The sequence below is a fragment of the Juglans microcarpa x Juglans regia genome, chromosome 1D, assembly GCF_004785595.1.
Source record: "Juglans microcarpa x Juglans regia isolate MS1-56 chromosome 1D, Jm3101_v1.0, whole genome shotgun sequence".
Classification (NCBI taxonomy): Eukaryota; Viridiplantae; Streptophyta; class Magnoliopsida; order Fagales; family Juglandaceae; genus Juglans; species Juglans microcarpa x Juglans regia.
In genome coordinates this window covers 10,912,504-10,939,657 of record NC_054594.1, presented here as the reverse complement: position 1 = coordinate 10,939,657, position 27,154 = coordinate 10,912,504, and the positions used below count along the sequence as shown (strand labels likewise).

Below are 27,154 nucleotides of genomic sequence, written 5' to 3'. Positions count from 1 at the left end.
TAGAATAGACACATCATTCATCGTGCGAAGGCAGCCGTGTGAGAGAGGGGGGGGGGGGGGGGGGGGGGGGGGGGGGGGGGGGGGGGGGGGGGGGGGGGGGGGGGGGGGGGGGGGGAATGTGTTTTGTGCAAGAGGGGAAGAGCAAATCAGAAGGGTGTGAAATGAAAACCAGAGGAGACAGGAAAATGAAAATTTTTATTCCAATCTAATGTCGGGCATCCACAAGATTGTTACATAATATTTTGTACAACATATTATATAATAATATATTAAATGAGAGATATTTTTATAAAATTATATTATTTTTATAAAATATTTTATAAAAATATTTTTTATTTAACACATTATTATATAATATATTATATAAAATATTATAAAAAAATCGTTTTCCCATTATTAATGGGCCGTTATTTACATTATTGATGTGCCGTTATTTGAGTAAGATAAGCCCGACCGGTTATACGGATTTCTCTTCAAAACATGCAACTTTTTTTTGACGTCACATTACAGCGTGCGACGGTGTGCGGTTCTCAGAGCTGCTGAGCTTCTTCTGCTTCAGTGCTTAGTACGGAAAACGACAGCACCAACGATGCTCTCAATAAACGACGGATATTTATGGTCGTTTCTCTACCCCCCTTTTATACTTCAAAAACCCTTTTAAAACCCTAACCCTTTTACTTCTTCCATACTCCGAGTGGATAATCCGGCCCCAGGTTCTACTATGCCCATTAAGCTCCTCCCGCAGTTCCGTCTCCTCAACCCATCTCTTCCGCTCACCCGTTTCCCTCTCATGAAACTCGGAACTTCTCCTCAGTCGTTCCAGGCCGTGCCCGTTTTCTCTCGGATCTTCCCGTTGAGGCTGAGGTACTCGGCGTTGGGGTCTCGTAGTACACACAATGAACAACTTGGTGTACTACGGAGATTCTCGACACGGCAGTTCCGAGCCAGGGCAGCGTCCGGATCCGAGTTCAGGGCGGGTCGTGAGAGAGGGGAGGCTCGAGCTCCCAAGAGCTTGATTGAGGACGAGGCGGAACTCAGTGACTGGGTCAGCGAGTTGAGGACCGACAAGTTCCGTGGGAAACTCACTAGCGAGGACGAAGCCTCGGACGCAGATAAGACTCGGAGTAGAATTAGGGTTAGAGATAGAGAAAAGGGTGGGGAGCCGTTTCCAATGAAACGAAGGAGGGAGAGTGGCTCGGGCGGGATTGGTGTGCCAACTCGGAACAGAACTCGGACCCGAAATGATTCATTTTCCAGAAATGGTTCATCTTCAAGAAATGATTCTTTTTCGAGAAATGATTCTTTTTCAAGAAATGATTCGTTTTCGAGAAGTTCACCAACGATTGGGAGGTTTAACAATGAGGAAGGTCTTTCACGGAGAAGGAACGACGGACCTCGAGGAGGGAACGGGAATTCATTGAGGGGAAAGAGAGGCGGGAGAGATACGGATTCGGGGTATGCAAGAAGTAGAGGAGGTAGTGACGGCTTAAGAGAAGGCAGGAAGGATTCAAGGAAGCAACCGCTGTGGATGGATGATGAGGGTGATAATGATGTTGTTGAAGATGAGGATGGAGAGAAGTTAATGGCTGGTATAGGGGATTTGCTTAGCGAGGAAGACAGCGATGGTGAAGATGATGATGATCATCCATTATTGAAGAAGAGCGCGAATGCTTTGTTTGGCTTAGATATGGAAGTTAGCGACAAGGCTACACCTAGGGTTTCACCTGGAAAGTCCGACTCTTATTTAAGTGAAACTAGGTATGTCCAAAAAGGCATTACTATTATGATTTCTGTTTAATTGAACTTATTTGTACTTGGCCATTTAGTCGGCACTGTTTATTTTATGGTTGTATACTCGAATCAATATTTTGGAAATGTCTGTTGTACCAAGGGAGGAAAGTCCAAGTTGTGTATTCAAGGCTATAAAACTATCCGTGGTTGGAATAGGTTGGAATAAGAAGTCGATTAATAATGTTATGTTCATGCTGTTGTATGGTTGGAATAGGTTGCTCTTCATACTGAGTTGAAGAAAGAGACTTAGGGATCATTTGGATAGTGAGATGAGATTAGATGAGATGAGATTAGATGAGTTGAATAAAATATTATTAAAATATTCTTATTGTTTTGGGATTTGAAAAAGTTGAATTGTTTATTATATTTTGTATGAAAATTTGAAAAAATTGTAATGATGATATAAGATGAGTTAAAACCGTTTCTATATCAAAACGGGCCTTAGGTTTTATAGCGAGCCTCGTCAACTTAACTTTAGTGAACCTGTTCGTGTACCACATTCCCCTGTTGCTGTAGATCAAAAAAACAAGGACCGCTTTTTTTTTTTTCCCCTCTATTACCAATTATTTTTTAACCCGAGGTGGTTGTGCAACCAAGGAGTCAACTATGGATATTAGAAGAAACAATATATTTGGGTGGGACGATTTTGAAAAGCTACTGGCCAAAAATCTTGTATTTATAAGTCTGTGACATACGATTATTCCTACTGCTGGCCAATAATTTTTAGCTCCATTCCCCAAGGCTCAGTTTGCTCCCCTTCTATTTCTTACATCATTTTCTTATTTTACTTCTGTGAATGCATGCAGATTTGATCAGTGTACAGTATCTCCTTTGTCCTTAAAGGGAATCAATGATGCTGGATATGAGAAAATGACTGTGGTACAGGAAGCAACTCTCCCAGTCATACTGAAAGGTTAGTTTTTTACAGTTCTGCGCTATGGCTACCATTCTCTCTGTTGTGAGCTCAGTTTTGGTTCTTTTGATCCAAGTGTCTTGTATTTCCATTTGATGGTGTGAATTCTAAACAGATGTGTTTTTCAGGAAAGGATGTTATGGCCAAGGCTAGAACAGGCACGGGAAAAACTGTAGCATTTCTGGTGAGATCCTTCATTTGCGCATGTTTACCTTTTAACCAAGATAGAGCTCCCATCTTAATCTATACCCTAGGTAAAAAGACAAAATATTAAATCTAAATTAATCCAAACTCCTGTCTAAAAGAAAAGAACTTTCTTCTCCTGATATTTTTTTGATAAGTACCGGTAAAAAAATATTTTTTTGATTAGTAATTAAAGATTTTTTTATTAAATCTTTTTCTAATGTTTTGATGACCTCTCGATGATATCGATACAACTCTTCTTTCTTAAGGACAATATTTTTCCCAAAAAAGAATAAAGTGATACCTTTCTTGATATTTGAAAATTGGAAAAAAATACATTTGAGATGCAACCTTTAATGTTCTTGTTATCTCAACTCTTTGGAATAGGTTTCTATTTTGATTTGAGAACAAAAGTCTGACCTAAGTAAAAGTAGACATTCTAGACACGAGTTTTGCACTTTGATTGGCTGCAGAAAATGAATTAGAATCTCTAAAAAGAAGAAATTCTCTGAACAAGGGCTTTCTTTGTTTTATTGCATCTAGATCTATCAATTGGATGGAGTTTTCGCACTGCTCATTGTTGAAGTTCTTTATTTCAGCTTCCATCTATTGAAGTTGTTGTAAACTCACCGCCCATTGGTCGAGATCAAAAGCGTCCACCAATCATTGTGCTTGTAATATGCCCAACTCGAGAGCTTGCATGCCAAGCTGCTGCAGAAGCTAACACTTTGTTGAAGTATCATCCTTCTATTGGCGTTCAAGTTGTAATTGGAGGAACAAGACTTGGTCTAGAACAGAAACGAATGCAAGCAAACCCTTGCCAGGTGAATGTCTTTATTATTTGCCCAAGGATTCTGCTGTTTGTTGCATTCTTAAGATATTCAATCAGACAAGTTTTAATCCTAACGATCTAAATTCTTATCTAGCTTCCTTCTACTCATGCCATTATTTTTGCTTGAGGGATCTCAGGCTACCAGCTAATTAGATGCTGGGTCCTCACTGAGTTTGTTCTATATATATACATTATTACAGAGCCAAATAGCACGACTTATTATGATGGTTTCAAAATACATAATTGGATATTATTATATATTTCATACATTCATAACTTACAGATTCTTGTTGCTACACCTGGAAGGCTCAGAGATCATATTGAGAATACCGCAGGTTTTGCAACAAGGCTGATGGGTGTGAAAGTCCTCGTACTGGATGAAGCTGATCATTTACTAGACATGGGTTTTCGCAAAGACATTGAAAAGATTATTGCTGCTGTTCCAAAACAACGACAGACACTGTTGTTTTCTGCCACTGTTCCAGAAGAGGTTTCTATCACTATTTTTTTTTGCATATATATTACATAAACAATTAAACAGTTCTAAGTTTCTTTATTTTTTTAATGAAGGTTCGTCAAATCAGTCACATTGCTTTGAAAAGAGATCATGAATTTATCAATACAGTTCAAGAGGGCAGTGAGGAGACACATTCTCAGGTAGGCTTTATGTGAGACTTTCTTATTTAGTTCTATGAATTTTATGATATGTTGATAGCTTAATTCTTTAAATGCTGGGTCATTTCAGGTCAGGCAGATGCATTTAGTTGCTCCATTGGACAAGCATTTTTCCCTACTGTATGTTCTTTTAAAAGAGCATATTGCCGATGATGTTGACTATAAGGTATGTAGTAGAGTTATTGTGAAGATGTTTTTCAATGGGTCACAACTACACATTATTGGACATATTTGGAGGTTGCAACAAGTGTTGATTCAAATAGGACATCATGATTCAGGTGTCACGATGTCATGGTTTTCGTGAACTGTCACTGATATCAACAGTTTCTATTTGTCATTTCTTTTTCAGGTTTTCTCTGAAAATGTGATGTGAATCGTTTTGTGCAGGTTCTTGTATTCTGCACAACTGCCATGGTTACACGATTGGTTGCTGACCTTCTTGGGGAGCTGAACTTGAATGTCAGAGAGATCCATTCTAGAAAGCCACAGAGTTACAGAACCAGGATATCTGATGAATTCAGAAAGTCAAAGGGGCTTATCCTTGTGACTTCTGATGTATCTGCTCGTGGAGTAGATTATCCAGATGTCACCCTTGTCATACAGGTAGTGGAATGTTAGTTTCTGTTCATGAGAACTTAATCAACGGCCTTTGCAATTCATTTTAGTGGAAATTTTTTGAGTATCCTCTTTGTTAGAAGCATTCTATGCCTGGTGGTTCATAGATAGCCATGACTAGACACTCTTTTACGAACCCTTTTTTATCTGGGTCTTTGGATTGTCTGAATCCTTGCTGTAATTTGCTTGGTGAGACGACTTTCTTAACAAGCTTCATCTATTGTTTCTCCAGTATTCAAGCCTTTCAAATATATAGTACACATTTCTGTTCAGCTAGTATTAATTTTACGCATTGTCTCCGGTTGCTGCTATAACAGGTGGGCTTGCCAGCAGATAGAGAGCAGTATATACATCGACTTGGTAGAACAGGGCGTAAAGGTAAAGAAGGGCAAGGTATATTGTTACTAACCCCCTGGGAGGAGTTCTTTTTGTCTACTGTGAAGGATTTGCCGTTAACGAAGGCTCCGGTGCCTACAGTTGATCCAGACACTAAGAAAAAGGTGAACTTAGATCTTTCTCAACCGTCTAATTTTTTGCTTAGGGTTTTTCTTACACATTATATTCCTCAGAGCATACAATAGTAATTTAGTCAAATGTGTAGACACATTCCCACAAACATTTTCTAATACATTGGCAAACAAATATTAAACAGGTTGAACGAGCGCTATCCCAGGTGGAGATGAAGAACAAAGAAGCAGCATACCAGGCCTGGCTTGGTTATTACAACTCCAATAAGAAAATCGGCCGGGACAAGCACATGCTTGTTGAGCTTGCTAATGAATTCAGCCGAAGCATGGGACTTGACAGCCCTCCTGCCATTCCCAAGCTTGTTCTTGGCAAGATGGGACTAAGAAATGTTCCAGGTTTGCGGTCCAAATAGATGAAAACCTAAGGCGGTTTCTTTTTAGTCATTTACCCAATCATGAATTGATTTTTTGGGGGAAATTCTCTTGGAAAAATAGTTTATGTTGAATGTATTCTTTGAAATTCCTTTGCTTTTTAAAATTTGGTGCATTTATGTTCGTATGTATATGTATGAATGAGACCCAAAGAAGACAGGAAACTGAAAACTCTCTATATGCATTAGGTTTTTTTCAAGAAAAAAATAATTTTGAAAATCATAATATTAATTGCATTGAACGTTATCCATAATAATAAAAATATATCAAAATGAAAAACTAAATTTGACATAAAAAATAACTAAAGGTATAAACAACTAATTACCTTTTTAACAAAATGCATGTAAAAAAGGGGAAAAAAAAATCCAATATTCATCAAATATAATGCGTAAAGCACACAATGCAATCCACTACATATCACATTGTTTGGTATTTATACATTACATTACACAACACAATACATTGCTTTAATCAAAAGTAAAACAAAGACACTTTAAATTTCCTTGTCTCCAACAAGTGAGGCAGCACCTCCCCAAGTTAATCCAGAAAGTGAACTCCGAGATCTTGGCTGAATAATCCCCAGTGAGACTGATAGCTGACGAGTTCAAGTTGTTGTGGGCTATATAGGTGAGTTCAGCTGGTGCATATGCTCGAGACAGTAAGCCACTCCCCATTCCTAGTGTTCAGCCTCTTTTACTACAGGACCCATGAAAATTACATATCTTAAACAATAATGTCAGTAGCTGAAAGACAAAAGCACCTCAAAATAACTGAGCAAATCAACTTTATGCACACTAATTTCAAAGAAACATATAATCTACCATTGCCCACTTATGTTGCAACTCAAACTTATGGTGAACAACTAAAGGAAAAGTAGTTCGCCATTACTTTAGATAATTCATCATGTATCTATGGTCTGTCCATAAGAATAGCAATAATGAAAGCAAGATACTCACCGTGTAAATGCCCAAAAAGTGTTCCATTTGGAGCAAATTACACGACTGGTGTTTCTTGAAGGTACTTGGCAGAGCATAATATAACCAAGAATAAAGAAGCCTGTACCACCCCACCATTTACATTCAACATGCCCATTTGAGTTGCTAGAACAACAACCAACTGGCCTCGCATCAACCCGAACTGCACTCTGGTAGCTCTTAATTCCATTCTCAAAATCCTCCAAAACTACATATCTGCAAATAATAATGCAATTGCAAGATCATAAACAACTAGCTGAAGCAACAATAAGTAAAAATTGGCCATCAGAGCAGAAGTTCACTCCAAAAGGTAATCAATTAGGGGTTAAATCAGGGCAGGAAAAGAGACTGTCACATACTCGTGACCACAAAGGGTGTCTTGAATTAAGTTGAACAGCTCGCTGGAAATTTCTCAAAGTAGTTTCGTACTCAACGTATTATATTATAAGTATTGAAGACTTATAGTTTGAAGAAAAATTGAGGTTTTCTTCACTTACATGTCCAAGAAGGTTTAGTTCATTGTTTGCATAATAAGGCCTTAGTTCTTTTTTCCACTTATAATCTCCAACACTAGAACTCAAAATTAGGATTGTTCATCCGGGCTAGATTTTTTCCTGGTCCGGTCTAGAACCCAAAAAATGGGGTTCCGGCTCTGGGTTTCTGCCCGGATCAAACCCGGGCCGAAACCCGAGTTTGAAAATCCGGACCAACCTGGTCCGGGTACAGGTTTGAAACCTGGGTTTTAAAACCCGATACCTGGATCTTCTTTTTTAAAAATAAAAATCGGTATCAAAACGACGCCTGTTTTGATACCGATTATACACTTCCCCTTCCCCCCTGTGTCTCTCTCTCTCTCTCTCTTGCTGTCTCATTACGTTGCGGCTAGAGAAAACACAAAAACCCTAAGTCCCTGCCTCCATCACTGTGACCCTGTGAGCCGTGACCCCATCATCGTCGCTGCTTGTCGTCGTCGCATCTCGGTCGCTGCATCCCTGTCGCCGTCGGCCTTTCCCTCTAGGGCGTTGTTCACTTATTTGGGTACTCTCTCTCTCTCTCTCTCTCTCTCTCTCTCTGTAACTATGATTCTGTGTGTGAGGAATGGATGGGGTAATCACTTGGTTGATAATGGTTTGGGTTGTTTATGGATTCTATATTTGCTGATAATTGGAGTTAATGGGTGTTGGTTTTCGTGGCTTGTGGGCTCTAAGCCTCTGCTTTTCCTTTTGGATTTGTGTTGTTTTGTATATCTTTTATTTGTTATTGAGTAGAGTACTGGACCTCCATTAGATTTTTGCGTTTGGTTTTAATTGTTAGGGGAATACCCAACTTGAGAAATGACTGTTTGCCAAGCCCTAGCTAACTTGTGCATGCAGGGTCAGAGCCCCCATGCCAAGTCAAAAAACTCACCCCCCAAGTTGTCCATCTCTCGTTACTTCAATGGATATTTTTCAGAACCATATTCATATATTTTTGTTAGGTTTCATCGTCTAGTACTTACTTTTCTGGTGTACCATATTCAATGGAACACGGTTTCTACTAAAAGGATCCTATCACATTTTTCTGCTCCCCCTCAATAACCATTCCACAACATGGCTGAAAAAAAGGACCAAGAAAACTACACCAATAAAACAAAACAAAAGACACCAAGAACATTCCTCTTGTGCCCAGAAAAAAGGAAATAAATGATAAAAAAAAAAAAATGGATAAATTCTACAATGCAAAATGTTTCCAGGACAAAAAAATTTATTTCTGTATGTGTTATTTTATGGAGACAAAAGGAATATCCATGGTGTTTTTTGTTTTAATTATAATAATATGTTTTGTTCTTTTGTAGATATTGCAATAAATTTTTCAATTCATAAAACCTTTAATCATTTATGAGAAAGAATTTACTTGAACAACTAAATAAAATCAAAAGTATTGCATAAATGAAATTCACCAAATCCTAGTTTTTTAATGTGTATTGCCACGTAAAGTTTATGCAAGGACTGGAACCATGTCTCTGTTTTAATGAAACCCTTGAGTTTCAAAGAAAAAAAAAAAAAAAAACTAAAAGCCTAAAAACAAAAGGGTACTTACCATACAAAGGAAAAGAATTAATCATCACAATAAGATAAATTAACTGTTCTTAAGAGTAAAAAATAGAAGAATATGTATTAACCAATTAATAACAAAATATACACATTCGACAATATATACTGAACTCAATAAAAATATTTTTTTCTGGTAAGTTCTCAACTCGAAAATAATATACAAACTGAATCAAAAAATGAGAGTCATATACAAACTTCAAAGTAACTGAACTGCAAACCAGAAACTGGAAGCTTCTTGCAAGAAACAAACCAATAAATCAAATCAATTAAAATGAAAAAATAATAACCAGATATGGACTTGTTAATTAGCTGATGCTCTTAAAATATGGCTTCTCTTCCTCTCTCTCTCTCTCTCTCTCTATTTTTTTTTTTGGCACATAGGGTATCTGTTACAACCAAATAAAAGTATCCTTACAACATTAATAATTCCATATATAATATTGTAAATAAGAATTTTAGCTTTGTAATAAATAAGAATTATATAATATATAATTCTATCTCTCTCTCTCTGTTATATGTTATTATATTTGATTATTAGTGTTTGATTATTTATTATATTGTGTTTGTTGGTTTTTATTACTCAATAATAGATGAAAGAAGATTCTGTGAGTTGTAATGTTAGTACAACCCAAGGGGTTGGTGGTGACTCCTCGTCTATTCCAATGGATGTAGAGGAGCATGGGAGTATTCCAACCCTTTCATCCACATATACACAACAACCTACCCATTCCATCCCACCTTTACCCAAGCAATAAAAAAAACACCTAGTAACCAATCGGTGGTTTAGGAACACTTTACTAAAGTGCAACTTATTGACCATAATAACCCAAAAGCTCAGTACAATTATTGTGTTAAGCTATACAGTTGTCACTACAAGAATGACACTTCATCTATGATACACTACCTCCAGAATGCATGTAAAACTTTCCCTCTTAGATTTAAAGGAGTTGGAAAAAGTCAGTCATCTAGTGTTAAGATGGATGCAGAGGGAAGAGTGTGTAGCCCACAAAGTCTAGTGAAGTATGATACAGAAAAACTTAGGGTGTCAACCGCTAAGTTTTTTATTAGGTGTGAATTGCCTTTTAGGCATGTGGAGAACGAAGGGTTTGTTGAGTATGTGGTTGATTTAAAGTCTCGATTTATTTTGTCATCCCGAATCACTTTAAAAAGGGATTGCATTAAGCTGTATAACGAATAGAAGATACAACTAAAAAAATTGTTGGATGGTCAAAGAATCTCTCTAACTACCGATACCTGGACGGCTAATGTATACTTCTAAGAACTCTGCACAATTGAAGATATATTAAATGATATGTGCAATAGTCATGATATTATAACTAGCACCATGGGCATAAATATGAAAAGTAAGTATGAAAAGTATTGGGGTAGTACATATAGGTTCAACTTGATGATATATGTTGCTTTTGTGCTTGATCCATGATATAAAATGATAGCAATGAAGTCTTGGTTGAATCAGTGCAAATGGAATGAGTTGGCGGATAGGATAGAGGCCAAAGTTAAACTCTTGTTAAGCCGCTTGATTGAGCAGTATAACAAATTTCGTATGGGTAGTGGGGGGAGTTCTAATGCGGCTCAAGGGAGGCCAAGCATTACTTCTACTTCTACTTCTACTACTATCTCGACTAAATTTGATATCAGGTTAGAGAAATTTCTTCTGGAGCAAGGGTTTAAAGAGTTTAGATCAGAACTAGATCGATATTTGTTGGAGGGGTGTGCACAAAAATTACCCAGTTTTGATATTTTGGATTAATGGTGGAGAGTTAATGCCACTAGTTATCCTGTCCTTGCTGAGGTAGCACGTGATGTGTTAGCCACCCCCATTTCCATTGTTGCCTTGGAGTCCGCATTTAGTACTGGAGGACGCATCTTGGATCATTTTAGGAGTTCATTGTCTCCAGAGACTGTCGAAGCCCTCATTTGCACTCAAAATTGGTTAATGACCAAACCTGTCGACATTCGGGAGTTGGAAGAATATGTACAGTCGATGGATCTTGAATGTAAGTTTGAAACTTGAAATATTTTTTTAATATCTGTCTATCTTGGTTTATTATCTATCTAACTCATTTTTAATATTTTTTTAGATGATTATCTAGTTTCATCTTCAACAAAGGCTGCTGTGAGTCTCTCTTCCCATTCTTGCTGAAAAAAATTTAGAGTAAGTACTTTCTTCTTACATAATCTTACTTTCTTAAAGTATTTAAACACTATCAACATATAATCTAGACCCGGATATCTCATATCAATGCACATTAGCTGATAGGAATGGTGGTTTTCATCATGATTTAACTGATATCAATGCACAGGTTTGCAACCCAAATTAAAAGTACTCGAGAAAAAATGATAAATTTCTCTGCTATCACAAAGGAAACAATTAAAGTGGTAGTTCACGTGCAGTTAGTCTGTGTGTAGTAGTAATGGAATGAGATTTTTTTTAAGGGAGCCAGTTACAAGACATTTAGCGTGTAAAATTATTTAAATTCTACATAATCACGGCTTAATAATTAGATTACCCACATCCAAATGTTTTCTTATTCAAACGGCGGAACTCACCATAGTAGAGTACTGGGGAAATTTTTAAAAATGATTTAGAAATAGTACTGACATACAATGTAAGATTCATATGTTCACAGTTTGTATTATCCATTATTGTCATTAACGTACGTATTTGTTTCTAGAGTTGCATGGATGCATGTTACAAACCAACTTCTTTCTATATCCTCAACTTTTTTAATTCGATCGATTCTATTAATACTAGGAGGTATTGCTGCATATATAGCAAGTTAATGAAAATGATTATCTTACTTCTATTTTCTTTGCAAGTAAGATGAAATTCTAAGCACAAATATATTTATGTCGTATTGCAGTGAACATTGTAGCCTTGGCATTGGCAAACCTGATTGGTGGACTTTTCGTCATTGGTCATAATGTAAGTTCTTTTCTTATTTCTTATTTTTATTTCTTTTTCCAAAATTACATTGCACGATGTGTAAATACGTATCTATTCATGCAAAATCCTGGTTTCACCATATATAAATCCTACATTTTTCAGTTTTTTTGTTCCATTTACTTAATTGGCAGTTCAAATAATATGATGTGTTATGGAAGTTGTTTCTAGTTAATTAACTTTAAGCTCATTGATTGGGAACTTGCATTACAACTTCTAGTTTGTACAGGTTGTAACAAATGCTCCTTTCCCATATGGCGTGCAACAGCATCAAATATTAATTTCTGATTCAGCCAAGAGAGCTTGTCAAAACCACTATCATGTGATTGTTGGAAGAAGAGCTAATTGCTGGAAAAATTTCTATTTTTTGCAAACAATTTGTTGTGTATTAGAGTTTAATTAAAACAATGTGTGTGTTTCGTAATATTCTTAGCAAATTCGTTCAAACAATGTAATATGTAGTTGATTGCATCTTGTATGTTGCATGCATTTTACATGATGAATATTGATTTTTTTTATTTTTACATGCATTTAGTTAAAAAGTTTAATTAATTGTTTATAGACTCATGTTATATTATAGGCTTATGTTGTATTGAGAATATGATTTGAAATTCTAAATGGAGACAAAATATTTGAAGTCCAATTAATAATAAAAAAGCTTTTGTAAAAAAAAAAAAAAAAAAAACAGCCCGGAATCCGGGTTTTGAAAAACCTGGATTTACCCGGGTTCCTGCTCGGGTCTAACTTGGACCAACCTGGTCCGGATTCCATCCTGGGTTTGAAACCCGGGTCCCGGTCTGGGTATACCCGAGTTCCCGGGTTGGAACCTGGATGAACACCCCTACTCTAAATCTAAAAATATCAAATTTCATGGAGAAATGTCTATCCATATAGCCACTGCACAAAATATATATTTATAAGAATGACAAGAATTGTGAAGAAGTTGGAGTTTGGTCAAAGAAAGGCTAGAGAAATCTCATCCCAAAAATTCTTATCCCAAAATTCTCATATCATCTCATTTTCAAATATAATTCAAATACAAAGATTTTCAAATTAATCATTACAACTTTTTCAAACTTTCAAACAAAATAAAAAACAATTCAATTTTTTCAAATCCCTAAACAAAAATAATATTATAAAACTATATTCTAACAATATTTTAACTTTATAATATTTTTTTATTCAACTTTTTCTCACTCAACTCAAACTATCTCACAACTATTAACAAATTATCTTACTACTATTCACAAAATTCTCATATCTTAATCTCCAAACGAGCCCTCTCACTATGTCTTTATTATTGTTCATGGTTTCTCAAATACGGGATGATGGAGGTTATAAATGTAAAAGTTTGGCTAAGACTAGGTGATTAAGATGATAATTTTGGATATGACTAAATGAATAAGATGATAGAGTTTATCTTATCTTTGATTTTGTAATTTGGATGAATGTAAAACACTTTGACTTTATCTATGACTATTTTGATTTTATCTAGATGTTAGATAATGTTTTAGATAAGTCAATAGTGTATGTATCCGAATTATAACGAGTCTGGAATTATCCTGTGAAGAATTTGAATGGAAACTATATCTGTTGAGAAGACTTAACGCCAGGTATCAATAGAAGCATCAGTAGAGTTTTTCGCAGTAGAGTCCTTCTATTAGCAGAGTCCTACTGCATATCAAATTCCTATCAGATTGTTTATTTAAGGGATCTTGCTGGTTAGGATCTGTAGAGATTCAGTTTTGAATATTTTTTTTATAGAACTTTTCAATGCATATTTTGGTGAGAAAATGTCCTGAAAAATTTTCATATTGTTTCTCTCAAAAAGTGTGATTATGCTCCATGTTGGAGATTGAATGATCGTAATTTAGCTACTGGAGTTCCAAGAAGAAAGTTAATAGTTTGAAGATCGTTTGTCTGGTCAAATAAGAGAGTCAAGTTACAAAGGTTTTGTAATTGAGAATTACTTGTAATTGATTTTCAAACAATAAGATTGACTTTCTTGAGTTTAGTTACCCCGTAGGGTTTTACCTTTGAGAAATTCTTCAAAGGGTTTCCCTTTCGTAACCAAAATTGATGTCATGCAGTTTATTTATTTTGCGTTATTGCTTAATTATTAAATAACTGTATGTTAACGACTAACCAATTTGTTGAGTGAATTGATAGATAATTTTCACTGCGTTACAATACAGGATCATTTGGGTAATTTAAGAGGTATCAATCCTCTCTTTCAGTGGAAAAAACTAAATCTCAAAACTCAAAATTAGATCCCGAAGTTGATATATAATTGTACAACTTCATGTCACCCTTGAGGGTAGTATTGTAGAATGAAGCAAAATCCTGAAAAGAGAAATCAAGTGAAAATTGGCATAAACCATAAAAGTTCTAAACGGTAAAGTTGAGCCAATTACCTTGTTGTTTGAGACCTTCGAAGAAGTGTTTTTGTGTATTTGGATTGGATACTCAAGGCTCGGACTCCGAGGCAACAGTGAGCAATACTACGTATAATCCCTGTTTAGGAATTGCTCATGCAAGCCTAGTCAATTTTGTCTTTAAATTTTTTTAAAATTACAATAATATCATTCTCTAAATAATATTTTTTTTTCATTGAATGAAGGGTTTGCACATGTAATCCCAGAGTGAGGACTGCAAATAGAATTTCTCGACAGCAATAGACTCCCAAAAGGATCCATGATGCGTCCTCAAATGCTAAACGCGGACTCCACGAAAATAATAGAAATGGTGGTAGCTAACATATCATATGCTACCTTAGCAAGGACATGATAATTGGTGACATTAACCCTCTACCAATCTAAGACATCAAAACCGGTCCAGTCTTTTACACACGACTCAGACAAATACTTCTCTAGCTTCGATCTAAACTTCATAACACCCAACTCCTCAAGGTATTTGGCAAACATGATATCAAATTTACTCGGAGGCGGTGCCGACTCATCACCAATGTTTTTATTAGTAGTGCTTGACCTCCCTTGAGCCACATTAGAACTTCCCCACTAGCTACACGAAATGTGTTATACTACTCGATCAAGTAGTCAATGAGTTTAACTTTGGCCTCTATCCTATCTGCCAACTCATCCCATTTGCACTTTTTCAACCAAAACTTCATTGTCATCATTTTGTATTGTGGATAAAGTACAAAAACAACATATATCATCAAGTCAAACCCATTGTACTAGTGATAATATCATTACTCTTGCACATATTATATAATGCATCTTCAATTATGCAGAGTTGCTGAAAATATACATTAGCCGTCACATACAAAGAACCATAAATGTTCAATATAACATCATAAAAGATTTTCACCCACTCTATAAAAGTCCATGGATTTTTTTAATCATCATCAATGAGGTTCATGAATTGTTCATTCACAAATACATATTATTCAAGTGCTTCCTTGTAGGGGTGTAACCGGTCCAATCCGGTTTTGGACAAAATTTAAGACTGAACCGGTATGTATTGGTTTTGCATTTTCAAAAACCGATTACGCATCTGTTACCTCTTAAATTAGTACATTCGATTTTACCGGTTCCGGTCCGGTTTTCTAATTTTAATAAAAGACAAATTTGTAAAAAAAATCTGTTTATAAAAAAAAAAATTGCTCTAAAAAAATTGTTTTATCCTTTTATTCCAAAATCTGTTACTATAACAAAAATTTGTTTTACTAGAAAAATCTACTTTACTAAACAAAAATTTGATTTACTAAAATCTGCTTTGCTAAAAAAAACCTGTTACAAGCCTATAAATATAACTACGGCAAAAACTAAAAAACAAAATCTATTACAAATATTAGTATTAATTTTAGTGATTAAAATAACTATATATTAGTATTTGTTAATTGTTATAGTGAGTTTAGTTTATTATAACTATATTATTGATCGACTATAGTAATAGTATTAGTATAGTAAATTAGTATTAGTATTACTATATCATTATTTTATATGTGATTATTTAGTATAGTGATTTATACACAAATTTATACATAGACTTAAAATATATTACTAATAGTAATATAGTATTAGACTATTAGTATTAGGTCATAAAATATAAATTGTAATTAATATAAATTATATACTAATATATATTAGTATTATTAATCTACTAATGTCTTATGTAATTATAAAAAAAATATTGAGAATTTATTAGGCCATCAAGATTTAGTAATAATATTTGAGTGATTTTCTTTATTTTTGGTTCTTACTTCTTATGATAAAATGTTATTAATATATATATGTATATTATGTTTAAAGCCAATGATCAATTAAAATTATATGTTTAAGATTAAACTTATATTTTATAAATTATAATAACATTATCTTATATATAATTATAATTTATATTATTATATATATTATATATAAAAATTATATATAATATAAAACATATCATACATAATATTAAAAAAATAATTTAAAATATATATTAAATAGAACCAGTCCGATCTTCGCCAAAAATGTATGGAACCAAAACCGGACCAGTTCCGGCCTGTTTTTCAATTTCGAAAACCAGTTCCGTGTCGGATTGGTCCAAAACTGGGCCTAGACCTGTCCGGACTTGGATATTTTTTACACCCCTACTTCCTTGTATTTTTTAGCGGTACTGAACATCAAATATGTGGAGTCCCATCTAGTGGGAACATTCAAACAAATCATCCTCCTACTAATCTTTTCCTTTGCCGCACAAGTCTTAAATTTAGAAAATCTTGACGGCATCCTTAATTTTTGTTACAAATTCATAAATATCTTTTAAGCCATCCATAACAATCAAATTCAATATATGGGCAGCACACTACATGTGAAGAAATTCAGCACCCAATATGGTACAATCATTGTCCTTTATTCTCCTCCTTGTAATCAACAACAATGTCATTAGAGGAGGCATTATCAACTGTGATGGTCAAAATTTTATCAATATCTCATTCATACAATTCCAAGTCTAGCACTATCCCAATAGTTTCGCCCCTATAGTTAAGAATTTGGTAAAGTTTAAGTATTTTCTTATGCAATCTCCAATTATAATCAATAAATTGTGTAGTAATGCACATGTAGTACATACTTTTCACCGATGTCCAAGTATCGATGGTAAGAAAAATTCTTTGACCATTCAATAAATTTTCTAACTATATCTTCGCTTCGTTTTACCGTTTAACACAATCCCTCTGTAAAGTGGTTTGGGATGGCAATGTAATTGGGATTCCAAATCATCTACAAACTCAATAAACCCATCATGCTCCACAAGCCTAAAATGCAATTCAGACCTAATAAAAATCTTAGCGGTTGACACCTTAAGTTTTTCTGCATCATACTTCACTAGTTCTTGTGTGCTGCACACTCTTCCCTATGTATCCCTTTTAGCACTCACGGTTTGATTTTTTCCAACTCCTTTAATTCTAAGAGGAGAGGTTTCACACGCATTTTGGAAGTAATGCATCATGGATGAAGTGTCATTCTTTTAGTGGCAATTGAATAGCTAGTGAAATAATTACACTGAGCTTTCGAGCTATCACGATCTATAGGTTCCACTCTAGTAAAGTGATCCTAAGGAGGGAACAAGTTCCCGCTCCTAGGCCGTGTGGGGTTCACCCCATTCGGGGCCTAGTCAGCCTAGAAAAATAGCCAAATGAGATTGGAAGGAAAAAGGGAGGCTAGGTTTAGCCCAAGGGAGGCCCACCCATTAGGAATGAGGGTCACACCCCCAGCATGACCAGTAGCTTGCACGGTCAGACAGTGAGCATGCCGCATTAAATGCACAAAGGTGCCGTCACACAAGGACTGACACGCCGCATTAACCCATGTTTGAATTGGAAACTCACCTCAAGTTATCTCATTTCATCATTACAACTTTCTCAAAATTTCACATAAAATTAAATAAAAAATTCAACCATTTCAAATCTCAAAACAATATAATGTTAAAAAATAATATTCCAACAATATTTTATTCAACTCATCTAAAATCATCTCAACTCATCTTTGAATCCAAATGGGGCAACACCGGATTAGAAACTCACCTTAACTCATTTCAACTTATTTCATCTTATCATTATAACTTTTCTAAATTTTCACACAAAATATAATAAATAATTCAACTTTTCCAAATCTCAAAATAATAATAATATTAAAAAATAATATTCTAACAATATTTTATTCTACTATTCACAAACCATCTCAACTCATCTCTGAATTGTTGAGATGGTTTGCGAATAGTAGTATGATTTGTGAGTTAAAATTTGTGAATAGTAGTGAGATGAGATGAGATGAGCTCAATTCATATTTGAATCCAAACGGGGCTATAAAATGAGCACCATTACCCCTGCCACCAAGGTAGTGGGAGCACCATCCCCCATCTACTAACATGGATGGGCAGGAACGAGAAGAGACAGATTGTGTGCAGCACGACAGGGTTATGGAAGGACTCTACGACGAAAACGACACACAATATGACTCGACATAATCAATTGGCAGCCATGGGGACCACCCTGACCTACTATAAATAAGCATCAAGAATGTAGGTAGAGGGATCTCTCTCTCTCTCTCTCCTTTGATTTCATATTACACTCCCATTGTGAACAAGAATTCTGATTTAGGCATCAAATGTATCCCATAACCATTGAGCCCCTCTCATCAAACCTTGTAGGGGCAAAGCAGCGGAGATGCCTCATTGCCCAAAGTACGAAACACGATATCAATAGTGACGCCATATGTGAGATAGTTTTAAAATGGCATGTCATTTGTATGACGGCAACGACGTGCTCTCAAACTACGCGCATACAGGGAGAATAGTCAAGAAGAATAGAAGCAAGACTCACTGAGATGGAAGACATTGTAAGGAAATTGACGGCGGAGGTGGGAAGCCTTCAGCAAGAAAATAAGGCCTTGCAAAGGGTGAATGGTGAGCTGATGGGTGAGGTCGGCCCCAGCTAGGACGAGCACGTTGAGCCCTGAAAAGCCCTAGAGGTAGATGCGACTGACGAGGAGAGGAGGCAAATGCACTATGAGTAGTGAGAACTCGTAGATAAATACGCTGAGATGGCCAAGAGGATGGGCGCATCGTCTTCTGTAAACTGGCTTCTCACTAGCACAAACCTTCCGTACAATGCAGAGTTCATTGCAACCCCCTTTCCGCCTAAGTTCAAGGTCCTCCAAATGGAGATGTATGATGACCTAGAGACCCCTTGCAGCATTTGGAAACATTTAAAGCCCACATTACCTTGCATGAGTTCCTGGATAAAGTTGCGTGTTGAGCCTTTCCCTTGACATTGAAAGGTGATGTGGTTCGAAGAGCTAGCCCGCCTGTTCTTGACACAATTCACGATGAGCTGAAGGAGAGGGCGACCCATGGCGTACGTTCTGACCATCAAGCAATGAGATGATGTGAAATTAAAAAAAAAAAGTTGAATACAATTTATGTTGCAGCCTAATATTTAATATTGCTACCGGTAAAGGTTTTAGACGATGTAATAGAAATATATATATATATATTTCCGTGTGATACTCTAAACTTCAAATAAGGAAAAACGATACTCTAAACCTCTTGATATATAAGATCGATGTTCTAGTCTATACTAGGCTGAATATTTCAAATAAGGAAAGACGAAATTCTGAACTTCTTATTCGAATTCAAGGGTTTTATACCAAAGAGAATTAAACGTGATAAACTAGGGATAAGCATCCAATGTTGCAAGGGCCTTTGGTATTGTATAGTCGATTCAAACTGGGCCAGGCCATCTACATTAACTATCCACCACCCATGTATCTCCAGTCATGTAAGTATCTCATCTACCCCAACTTTTTCTCCCAAAAAACTCCCACCATTCGTACCACCAGACCCCGCAATTGATCATAATTGGGAGTCTCCAAATTGAAAAACTCAAATCTCTTTTATTATTGTTATAATTGCTCTTTTATTTTATTTTTTAAGTTTCTTGGGTTCTTTACTTTTCCCAAAAAATCTTATAAGGATTAGATTTCCGTATTAAAAAGGAGAAAAAAGTTGTTTTAAGGCTAGATCAGAGTTATAAGTGCAAAATTATAACAAAATATACAATACACAAACCCACACACGATTAAAACCCACAAATGAAAAGAGTACCATTCCCCTCACTTCAGAAAGAGATTGAACCCGTGCCTTCCCCACTTCACAGCACCATGAACGATGGCAAAAAAAGAGAAGGTGGCTAACAAAGCAAAAGAGACGAGGGCAACACCTAAGCAAGGCAAGAAATGAGTCATATTCATTGGCCTATTTCTCATGCTTTTGGCTTCTTCTTTTTTACCCAAAATATCGACCCAATTCCTAACAACACCCAATCCACCCAGATAATTAAATTGAGATGTGATTGTGATATGCCCAACCAAACTAAAATTATGTTCTTATTAGTCTGAGTTCAATTGATTTACACCATTTGGGATCTTGAAAAAAATAGTTTTCAGAATCGAAGTGGTGAGGGACGAGAGGGAGATGTTAGAGGCATAAATTGATTTACCCAAAACTAATTTACACCATTAGGGGTCGAAATCTCACAGTTGGTGTGATTCTCTCTGGGGATCGAGCTCTGTCCGTGGCAGCTGGGGACCTTGAGCTTCGTCCTACACTTGGCTCAGGGAGTCGAGTTGCCGTCGAGGATGAGTGTGGGGTCGAGATCTCATGTGATGGAGGCATGGGAGGGTTGGGCTATGATGAGTTGATTAGGTGTAGGCAACTCTACAATATGTACAATAGAAAGCTAACGTGGAGGCCTGTTATTGGATGGTTGTTTATTGAGTAACAACAGCCGGACCTACTTCCAAGTCTTCTCAAATTAATATTGCAATCTAAGAAGCTAGATTATTTGAGAGATAATATTCAAAGTAAGGCTAAACAAAACATATATAAATGGGTTTCCTTGGCAAAGGTAATCTTTTATTACAGTTGATGGTTAGTAACGGCCTTCCCTTAGTATACCACACTCTTTAGTAACGGCCTGAGCTATTTTTATTCTGTCACCAGTTCCCAATTGAACAGTTATTCCAGCCACTACTATGATGTATCTTCACCATCGGAAACACTGGTCTCATTGGCTATGTCTTGTAAATTTTTAAAACTTACATAGAGAGTTCTAATTGCAGTTTCCCTTAGAAATATTATCATTGAGTAGGTAAAGGAAGTCAGTTCAATCCCTCTGTTCAACATCTCACACTCAAGGTCCTTGATTCGTTTCCCATTGAAAGCCAGCCCTTGTTGAATCACGTATAGCTTGTGCATCAAGAGTGCTATTTGGTCATCCAATCTCCCACATCTCTTGTAAAGATCCAAAAGAATATTATCAAGAGACTCTTGTGCCTGGTTTGAACACCGATGTCAAAGCGACTTGATGGCTTCTGTGGCTTCTTCTGCTCGATTATGCTACTTCATCACAATAGCCATATCTTTCAGGGCATTGTCCACTTTATCGCCAACATTAATAGATGCCCAAAACAGAGGTATTGCTTTCTCCGGATCCATATCCACCCACTAAGAAGCTTGAGTCCCGGATACCATGGCCATGGTTTTATGTGACCCATTGGTGAATTTTGGGCTTGCTTTGGCTACAGTAGCAGGGTCACCCTTGAGGTTAGTGACGGAGCCACCAAGTTTCAGCTGAGCAGAGAGAAGGGAAGCCTCCACCAGCAGTTGTGGCTTTACCGTAGTGAACTCTACACAGGCTACAAGAATGCAGACCAGGCGGCGACATTCCAGATGGCGCTGCAACGACTCTAGGCGACTGTGAAGGTGGTCTTCGTTGGAGATTTGGTTAGTCAAAATGCCATGGTGGTATGATCTGGTGGAGAGGAACGAAAATGGTGGCTGGGCGAAGGCTTTGGGTCCATTATCAGATGCGATTTGGGAATTCTGTTGTTGTAGTCTTGGTGTAAGGAACAGGAATTGAGAGAAAATGTGTACTCTTTAGCCATCAAAGGAGTCAAGAAGTCCCATAGATTTTGGATGGACTTCCACGGAGGATGCCATACCAGACGTGGCCCTTTGTTTGAAATCCCTAGGAAGATTGTTTTAGCAGTAGGTGATACCTTAGTGAGGTTGGTATCTGATGGTGTGTTGATTTCAACACGATTGCATTGCCACACGCTCGCGCAAGAGTATGTGATGGCGAGATCCATCTCGAGCGTTGGATGTCCTTTCGGGGTCATTGCATGATTTTTATTGAGATCCATCTCGAGCGTTGGATGTCCTTTCGGGGTCATTGCATGATTTTTATTAAGTGCAGCTATTGAAGGGGACATGAGATCTGAAAGTGGGGAAATTAATTTCCACCAATATGAGACCATAACATACATCTACCCTTCAAGACCAACGCCCACGTTGGTCGAGCACTATGGGAGGCTTTCACTGAGCTAGGGCAACATGGCCCATCCGTTGGCCCATCCCACTGGATCTATAACTGGCCACTTTACAACTCAGCCTGTTAGGCGAGGCATTATGAGAGCCCACAACCTATCTCTGATACCATTTGTTATGCGTGTATATATGACTCAAGGATTCACATCCTAAAAAACTGGCTTGCTAGGTGGAGGTGCCCCTGAACATATATGCACACATATTGTTTGACTCCTAACCAATGTAAGACCATAACATAGCACAGAGACCGGTGTCTCTTTGATACCACTTTGTAACACACCTAAAGATGCTTGATGAAAATGCACTGAGAAATAGCTCACTTTGAGGGGAGCAACCTCCAACATAGAAGAAGAAGAAGATAAAATGAAAAAAAAATTGTATTTAGATTCTGGACACCTTACAATTCAGTTCCAAACCATTACAAATACTGACCTCTACTAATTAGTGGGCCCTAGGCCAACTTAACAAGACTCTAAAAATAAAGATGGTTCATTAAAAGCTAACTAACAACAGTAAATGGGCTATGGCCCGACTCAAGACTATTTTGAAAATAAAAGAAATGGCCACAAACTAATACAACCAATAGGACCAACCAAAGCCCACAATAACTTCACTCCACTACTGTTCATGTGCTAGAGTGTTACATCACCAAACCTTTCAGATCTGATCTTTGTGGCTGAAAAGAGGAAAGTGTCGGGCCATCACACATTCCGAAATCTACCGGAGTGGGTCCAAATTGTAATTCGTCAATTTTCGCATCTATCTTACTTTTTTTTTGTTTCCTTATTGTCAATTAAAATAAAAAGAGAGTTCGTTTCTCAGACGTTTATCCATAGATGTTAAGTCATCTTTTTCTATGAAGGGTGAGGTTGAGTCTCTGTTTAGGCAGAGAGTGTTGTTTCTTAAATATTTGTCTGTAGAGAATAATAATAATAGTGAAGATTAGACTAGTAACAAAAGGAAATAGTATAGTAGTGGAGCTCCAAATACATTATTTTAATTTATGATGTCATATTTGATATGTCAACATCCCAAAATATATTTGGTAACAAAAAAAAAAAAAAAAACTCTGGCTGTTATTGCAGTCCTTTATACTTATCTTAAGTTCTTAACCGGCCAACAGGATTCAAAACAATCAATTTGAATCATTGCTTTCCTTTTCCATAAAGTTGACAACATGCGATTAAAAAATTAACATGTCATCATGGTCTCAAATACATCTTTAAAGCTTTAAAGTTCTGTCGGGCCTAGAAGAGAGTTATCTGTCGGGCTTTAAATCAATGTTTTTTTTTTTTTTTCCTTCCTTCCTTAATCAAGAATATTATAGATTAAATAAAAGATACAAAGTTTAAGAAGGATCATTTCAACTATCAATATACAGAAAACATCTAAGAATTTTATCTAAGGGTAGACTTCCAAAAACATAATTGATAACTGTTCATTGCGAAACTAAGTACGGATATCGATTTTGAGATTGATGTATTTTAACAAATTTTCAGTCTTGATGAAGATTGGATATGTGTTGAATATCCTCGATAATAGTTAATATTTTTCAGAATGAAGAGGTATATGGGCTTTCAATGGATGTAATTAGCAATTGGGAATCCCTTTCTATTATCGCAAGACTTTGGGTTGAAGTCATATTGGATGCTAGTAGCACTGCTTTTGCTTCTGCAATTAAAGGGATAGTGGTTTGTACATTTTCCGTTATTATTCCATATCTCCACTATCTTTGAATTGCTAAGACTACCAAAAATTGATCACGTACTGCTGCATCAAAAGAGAAACTTTGATAGTTTGGAGGAGGAGCATACCATTTATCTTTTTTGCTTTGTTGATTAGTTTTTTCCTTCCATGCTTCTTTATAGTCTTCATAGATGTGCTTTATCTGAACATTTGCCTCCTCAATTGAAAGAGAAGTGTGATTATGAATGATGTCATTTCTCTTCCTCCAAATAAAATCTATCATTATGACTGCAAATAGTTGGAAGTGGTGCATTTCCTCCTTTTGAAGTCCTAGCTCTTTTTCCGGATAGATGATCATTTGAATCCAGTCTGATATAGAATCAATAGGCAAATTTGCAAGGTTTAAAGGCCAACTACTTTGTTGCCATAAGATTCTGTTGATTGGACATTCAACAAAAAGGTGCATCAGAGTTTCTTTCTTATGGTTACAAAATACACCTTCTTTTGTTTCTTGGTGGGTAATGATTTCACCAAGTCTTGTTCTAGTAGGAAGAATATTGTAAAGAAGTTTTCAAATCAATAATTTATGAAAATCATAGATTTTGAGGCTCCACATTGGCTTGAAGAGTGTTATTGAGGGATTTTGTCGAGTTAGAACTTGATCTAGCATTGTTGCTTGATATGCAAATTTGACTGAATATTTTCCATTGTGGTTTAAAGTCCAAACCACTTTGTCCTGCTCATCTGCTCGTATTGGTAGTGGGATTTTTTGTATTTCTGATATGCTTTCCTGATCAAAAAGATCTTGCATTGTTTAAACATCCCAAATCTGAGGGTTTATTTGTTTGAGGTCTGAAACTGTAAGAGTTGGATGTTCTAGATCCATACCTTGGATTATCTGTGGTTTGAAATTGATCAATGAAGGAATCCATGGATCCAACCAAATATTTACCGATTCTCCATTGTAAATTTGGAAACATCGACATTTTTTGAGCAAATCTTTTGTTTGGAGTATTCTTTTCCACATAGATGAATCTGATGCTTTCTGCGAAACTTTCCAAAGTGTTGTGTTCTTTAAATATTTAGCAGTTAGAATTGAGTACCACAAGCCATTTCTAGGTCCGCGTAATTCCCATCTTGTTTTTACTAGCATAGCTTGACTCATCTTTTCCATCAATCTGATACTAAGGCCACATTCTTTCTTCGATTGACAAATAGATTTCTTGAACTTTAGTGTCAAATTATGAGGTTTTGTCTTTTGAGAATCCCCACAAAAAATTTTTGAATGTTGTATCAAGATTTTGTAGACTAATTTTGGTAGCTGGAAAGTATTCATATGATATGTTAGTATCATACTTACTACAGACTTGATTAACATGGTTCTACCTGTCTGTGCTAGTAGCTTTGACTTCCAGCCTTACAATTTTTTCCCCACTTTGCTCAACATATCACTGTAGTTTTCTTTTTTGCTTCTGCTGAAAGAAGTGTGTAATTCCAGATTTTTTATTCTTGCTTAAGTTTCTTTGTAAGGCAGCCACTGGGAAATAGATGTTTTTGTTGTCTGGCTAGTGTCTTTGGTGATAAACATTGAAGATTTACTCAAATTGATTTTCTATCCTGACTAACTTTGATATTTTGCAAGACACTCTGAAATGTTTTGAGCATTTTTTTTTCGTGGCCTTTGCAAAAATATTTGTGTCATCTGCAAATAATAAGTGTGACATTGTTGGACTGTTTCTGCTAATTCGAATCTCCTCCAGCTTCTGTTGGGCTTCAGCCTTTAATAAGATCCTTGAAAGAGCTTTTGTTACCAGTATAAAAAGAAAATGTGATATTGGGTCACCTTGCCTGATACTTCTCTGAGATTTGAAGAAGCCTCTTGGTGAATCATTGATGAGAATGGAGAATGACACTGTTGTTATACACTACTTTATTAGATTTATCTATTTATGATTGAAATCCAGGTTTTACATCATTATATATAAAAAGAAAATCTCACTCCACCTGATCAAAAACTTTTTCCATGTCAAGCTTTATTGCCATCAAACCTTTTTTTTCTTGTTTTTCTTTTGAGATGGTGAAAGAGCTCATGAGCTATGATAGTATTTTCCGTAATATTTCTTCCTGGAAAGAAGGGTGTCTAGAGTGGAGAGATGATTTTTGGGAGTAGGATTTTAAGACGATTGACCATGATTTTGGTTATAATCTTGTAGCTGACAGCTGTGAGATTGATAAAGCGATATTGCCTTGGACTATTTGGACTAGCCGTCTTTATGATAAGAGCAATGTTGGTATGATTAATCTGGTTTAGAAGCTGCCCACTGCTAAAGAAATTATGAACTACCAGTATGACTTTTTTTTTAACCATACTCCAATAATGCTTATAGAATAGAGCTGTCATTCCATCTGGCCCTGGAGCTTTATTGCTGGGAATCTATTTTAGAGCTTTTAATATTTCATTTCTTCTGGTATGGCAGTTAGAGATTTATTCTCTATGTCTTAAATTTTCTTTTCAAAGAGATTATCTAGTTGACCCGAAACACTTGGATTTGAAGAGGAATATATAGTTCTAAAATGATTAATAAAAGAAGACTCTATAATAGTAGTGTCCATTGACCAGTTACCCGGCGCCAGTTTGATTGATTCAATAGCATTCCTTCTTTTTCGGATGGTTGTTGTCAAATGATAAAATTTGGTATTGAGATCCGTTGAGGTAAGCTATGTGAGTCTAGAGTTTTACCTCCATAATATTTCTTCATATTTTCTTTGCTTGTGAAATCTATATTGCGAAAATATTTCTTTTTCTTGATTGGAAAGAGTCATAACATCATCTTGTACCTTGAGAAGTTCACTTTCAATCTGATGTATATTGCGGTTGATTTTTCCGAAGTGATCTTTGTTCCAAACTTTAAGTGCTTCTTTGGTTGACTTGATTTTATTGCATAGAATGTATGACAGATTGCTCAGGTGGGGTTTACTCCATGCTTCACTGATTATTTGATAGCTTAATGGCTCATGGGTCCAAAATTCTTTAAACTTGAAAGAAGGGCCTTGATGATTATTGGCCGTAGTATATAACAAGATGAGATGATGATTTGATACTGATGAGGCGAGATGTTGCAGTGTTACATCT

General features: G+C 36.1%; 1 protein-coding gene across 1 annotated transcript; it reads left to right on the top strand.

The window, feature by feature from the left end:
• The first annotated feature begins 663 nt into the window (after positions 1-663).
• LOC121264671 (DEAD-box ATP-dependent RNA helicase 31-like) lies at positions 664-6,034 on the top strand. The gene is made up of 10 exons (XM_041167957.1): positions 664-1,758; positions 2,598-2,704; positions 2,833-2,888; positions 3,487-3,711; positions 4,003-4,209; positions 4,290-4,376; positions 4,465-4,560; positions 4,782-4,997; positions 5,327-5,509; positions 5,662-6,034. The coding sequence occupies exons 1-10, from the start codon at positions 722-724 to the stop codon at positions 5,887-5,889; spliced, it is 2,442 nt and encodes an 813-aa protein (XP_041023891.1). The 5' UTR covers positions 664-721; the 3' UTR covers positions 5,890-6,034.
• The last annotated feature ends 21,120 nt before the right edge of the window (positions 6,035-27,154 follow it).

Bases quoted from the DNA above. Each gene is read 5' to 3' on its own strand.
- LOC121264671 (XM_041167957.1), top strand. From the start codon at position 722: ATGCCCATTAAGCTCCTCCCGCAGTTCCGTCTCCTCAACCCATCTCTT. The intron at 4,210-4,289 runs GTTTCTATCACT...TTTTTAATGAAG, and splicing joins CTGCCACTGTTCCAGAAGAG to GTTCGTCAAATCAGTCACAT. The intron at 5,510-5,661 runs GTGAACTTAGAT...AATATTAAACAG, and splicing joins ATCCAGACACTAAGAAAAAG to GTTGAACGAGCGCTATCCCA.